This window comes from Acyrthosiphon pisum, unplaced genomic scaffold (genome assembly GCF_005508785.2).
Source record: "Acyrthosiphon pisum isolate AL4f unplaced genomic scaffold, pea_aphid_22Mar2018_4r6ur Scaffold_21798;HRSCAF=24911, whole genome shotgun sequence".
Lineage (NCBI taxonomy): Eukaryota > Metazoa > Arthropoda > Insecta > Hemiptera > Aphididae > Acyrthosiphon > Acyrthosiphon pisum.
In genome coordinates this window covers 9,874-14,246 of record NW_021771301.1, presented here as the reverse complement: position 1 = coordinate 14,246, position 4,373 = coordinate 9,874, and the positions used below count along the sequence as shown (strand labels likewise).

At 32.3% G+C, this 4,373-nt stretch overlaps 1 protein-coding gene across 1 annotated transcript in view; it reads left to right on the top strand.

The window, feature by feature from the left end:
* Window positions 1–3,821, top strand: part of LOC115034966 (putative nuclease HARBI1) — a 4,552-nt gene extending 731 nt beyond the window's left edge. Inside the window, exons 3-4 of the mRNA XM_029492574.1 lie at window positions 3,027–3,474; window positions 3,643–3,821. Coding sequence (XP_029348434.1) covers window positions 3,027–3,474; window positions 3,643–3,821 — 627 coding nt within the window. The remainder of the gene's footprint in view (window positions 1–3,026; window positions 3,475–3,642) is intronic.
* The last annotated feature ends 552 nt before the right edge of the window (window positions 3,822–4,373 follow it).

The window sequence follows — 4,373 nt, the reverse complement described above, 5'->3', positions numbered from 1 at the left end:
CTCTGCGTACTTTGGCAGGTCTGTGTTGGTGCGACGAAGCTGTTCAGTCTTGATTCGTGGACTGATCTAGTTTTCTTAGAACTACTGTCACGAGCCAATGTTGAATGGGCTGATCCAGAGCTGCAAGAGCAGCAACGTGCGCCGAAACGTTTGAATGTAGCGTTTGCAACTGCATACCTGAGGCTGTCCCAACTTGAGGACAGTCTAGAATTGCGCGTATGTGTGACTGTATAACTAAACTCCTGTTGTCATAACGCTGTTGCAATTTTTTGATAGCCACTTTATAATTATTTTTAGTCATACGTAGCCCCTTAATAACGTCTAGAGCTTGACCACTCAAAGTGGACCTAAGATGCGAGAATTTTTGCGCTGGTGCACAATTATCATCATTATGGACCATAGCTTTGAAACAGTCAAAGTATGATTCCCATTCCTGGACGTTACCATCAAAGCTTGGTAGCGAGATCGGAGGTAGGCGCGTTCCTTGCGCATGCCCAGTTGTTGTGATGCTCGAGGAATTATTTATAGAGGTATTTTGACTTTTCTCTGCACTTATAATCTGTTGCAACTCCGCCCGTATAGCAAAATAAGTGTTTTCAAATTCCTCTCTTTCTTTTTCTGCTTCGTTACAATTATCGACGTCGATCAACTCAATTTCACACTGAACGTCGTCAAATTTCCGATCTGCGATTTATCTGTGGTAACTCTTCCTGACGAAATTCTAATGATGCGATGGTATCATCCCTCGGATTAAATTTGTTAATAAAGGTTCGAACTCTGGTAAGAGCTGCCTTTACTACTCCTCTTCGTTTTTTCAAATTACTCAAGACCTTTTTCTCATTCTCATCAAGTGCCATTATAATAAGTTAATTAAATATACACAAGCTACTCGTAATTATCAACAACAACGTGTATATTATATTGACGTGTGTATATCAATTAGGGACGATTTAATTCAGGTGTACCAGTGGTCATTAACTGATGATAATTATATAACAAATATAGGTCGCAAAAAACTTACATTGATCAGTATACCGTAATTAAATAATGATAATGATATTACGTAAGTTTATATATCACGTCGAGGTCACCAAAATGTTTGGTCTGGGAACGTACAATAATGCCTCGTTCACACGGTGACACTAAGTGTCATTAACACTGTGACACTAAGTTGCGTGACACTGTTCAAAGTTTGATGCCACAGGGTGAAGTGTCGTGTTCTGTTCACACCAGTGCCGCAGCATTGCAGCACTCACGCACAATACAGTAACTCCACTACTACTACCTAGTACCTAGTTTATTCGTTTTTATTTAACTCCCATGTGATCACAGTCAAATTATAATATAAATATAAATATAATAAAAATGGCAAATAATTATGTATTAAACGCAGCAGCAGATGTTTTTGAACAAATACTTATTCTGGAATTGGGAAAAAAAAACAAAAAAACGTGAATATTGGGTTAGAAAATGTATAAGTAGAAGGAATACTTTAGGTACATCCGGAACGTTATTAAAAGAGTTGCATTTTGAAAATCCGAGGTCGTTTTGTAACTTCCTTCGGGTTGATTATGACATGTTCTATGAACTCTTGCAAAATGTAAGACAATAATTTATTATTATAATACAAATAAGTACTTATTTTGTAATGTTGTTTTAGGTTGGTCCTATTAAACAAAGGCAAAATACAGTTATGAGAACAGCAATACCTGCAGCAATAAAATTGCAAGTAGTACTTCGGTACTTAGCATCTGGTGATTCAATATCATCACTTCAATATTTATATAGAGTTCCAAAGAATACTATAAGCTGTTTCTTGGAAGAAGTTTTAGATGCTATATCTTCTCAGTTAAAATAATTCATACAAGTAATTAGCACTGAACTATAATCACTCCCTAATTAAATTGGTTAAACTAATTAAAATACAACTAAAATATGGGTGGTAAACCATTAATTGATATATTGTATACTAGACTCTATGTACTTCTAACTATTTCAATTCAATTCCATTTATTTTCATGTACTTCCAATGGTTTAATATATAATAATGGTTTCAACTTAAGAATTATTTCATTTAAATTGTGGGAAGGTTTGTTTTAATGATAATTATATTTTCCACTTTCCTACATGAGTGTTAAAATTGTTGTGCACTAGGAGCAGTAGTCTATTAGGTTAAATGGTATATTCACCTAAAAATTGACTTCACAATTTTAAATTTGTTTTCTTTTATTTATTAAACAAATATCAAACACAATAACTGCAAATATTTGAAACAAAAAATCAATATTAAGCATCCTCGCTTTGGTCGTTCCAACTTGAATAATATGTGGTCAGTACTTCTTCTGTGTTGTGTGATTCTTGAACGTTAGCATCACAATCATCAATTTTGTTTCTATCATATGAATTATGTACAGAATTTGTATCAAAACTTTTACTTCTATTTCCATAAAAATGTACATCAAAATGGTTCGAATCAAAATTGTCACACATTGAGCTTATTGTTGATCTATCTATGCTGGGAATTGGTGTACTACAGTTTAAACTTGATGATTTATAATTTAAGTTTTCTAGTCTAGCCTCATACAGTAGGTTTTGGATTTTCTGTTGCATTTCAAGTGCTTTCCGTAGTGGCAGATTATTAAGTTGAATACCAACTTGTTGGCCAAATAGGGTGAATTCATTGTCCTGGACATGATGTCTAATATCTTTCAAAGTATCTAACGCCTCCCTCAATGTTTCTTTTGGTTTTGATTTATTTGATTTAATGTCTTGGACTATGGTTCTATGAGTTGATATAATTTTATGTTGGGTAGTTGAAGGAGAAATCTCAGAAGTCATGGAGGTTTCATTATCTGTATCTTTCATGATGTGTACTTCTTCTGAAAGTTCTCCATTGTTCAGGTTCTTAAAAAACAAAATAATTTCAGTGGAGGTATAAGCAAATAAATTGAATTTATAATATTCAGAAAACAATTTTAGTATTTAAATATAATATACATTTTATAATTGTTTTATTTGTGTTATAGGTACCAAAAAAAAAAGCTGAGTGGGAAATAATAACTAATGGATTCAACATGAAATGGAATTTTCCACAATGTATAGGTGCAATTGACGGCAAGCACATAGTTATAAAGGCCCCTAAACATTCTGGTTCATTATATTTCAATTATAAAAACCAATTCAGTATAGTCCTTCTTGCATTGGTTGATCATGATTATAATTTTACATGTTTAGATATAGGGAGCTATGGTAGTGCTTCGGATGGAGGAATTTTTGGAAAATCAGCTCTTAACACTGCAATAATACAGAATCAGTTAGATTTGCCAGAAAATAGTGTAATTCTGGGGGATGAAGCTTTCCCGCTAAAAGAGTACCTAATGAAACCGTTTCCCAGACGGCCTAACCAGCATATTAAGGAACGTGTTTACAACTATAGGCACTGTAGAGCACGAAGAATTAGTGAAAATGCATTTGGTATTTTGACGAATCGTTTCTGAATATTTTCAAGAACAATTGATCTTGAGCCAAATAAAGTAGTTAAAATTGTAAAAGCATGCTGTACTTTGCATAATTGGATAAGAAAAAAAAATAAATCCAATTATAGTATAACTACTGACATTGAAGATGTTGTGAATAATACAGTAAACTTGGGATCATGGAGAGAAGACCCAGCTCCAGGTGGTATAATAAATTTGGCTCCAACAAGAGATAGAAATTTTAATAATGCTGCACGTCTAAAACGAAACCAGTTTGCTAATTACTTTATGGGCGAAGGTGAAGTTGAATGGCAGTACAGAATGGTAAATATGCAGGTCGTGTAGATGTGAACATAATATATATTATCAATACATATTAAATACATATATTTACATATTACATACATATTTAAAAAATCACATGGGCACTTTATTTATCAATTACTACTTACACAAAATGCTGGTACTTAAACATAGATAGTAATTTAAATTTATTTATTTAAAATTATTAATATTGTTTACTTATCATTTATTATTACCTATTTATGTTATTATTTAATAATTTAAGGTGTAAATTAATTTTGGTTTGAAAAATTATTCAAACATTCATTTCCACTAATATGTATTTGACTATTTATCATTTATAATTTAATACCTTTGTATGTTATTTGTTACTAATTATCCATACAATTATAAATAAAATAAACTATTATGATGTATTTAATTTATTTACCAAATTTGTTTCGGATTCAGGCTCATGATCTGTATTTTTCCGGAGGAAGGTATGAGCATAGTTGTACCACTTCAACTTTGGTTTGTACAATTGGTCTGATCCAGATCCAGTAATCATTGAATTTTTTACTTTTCGATATTCGTTATTATATGCTCCACGTATAG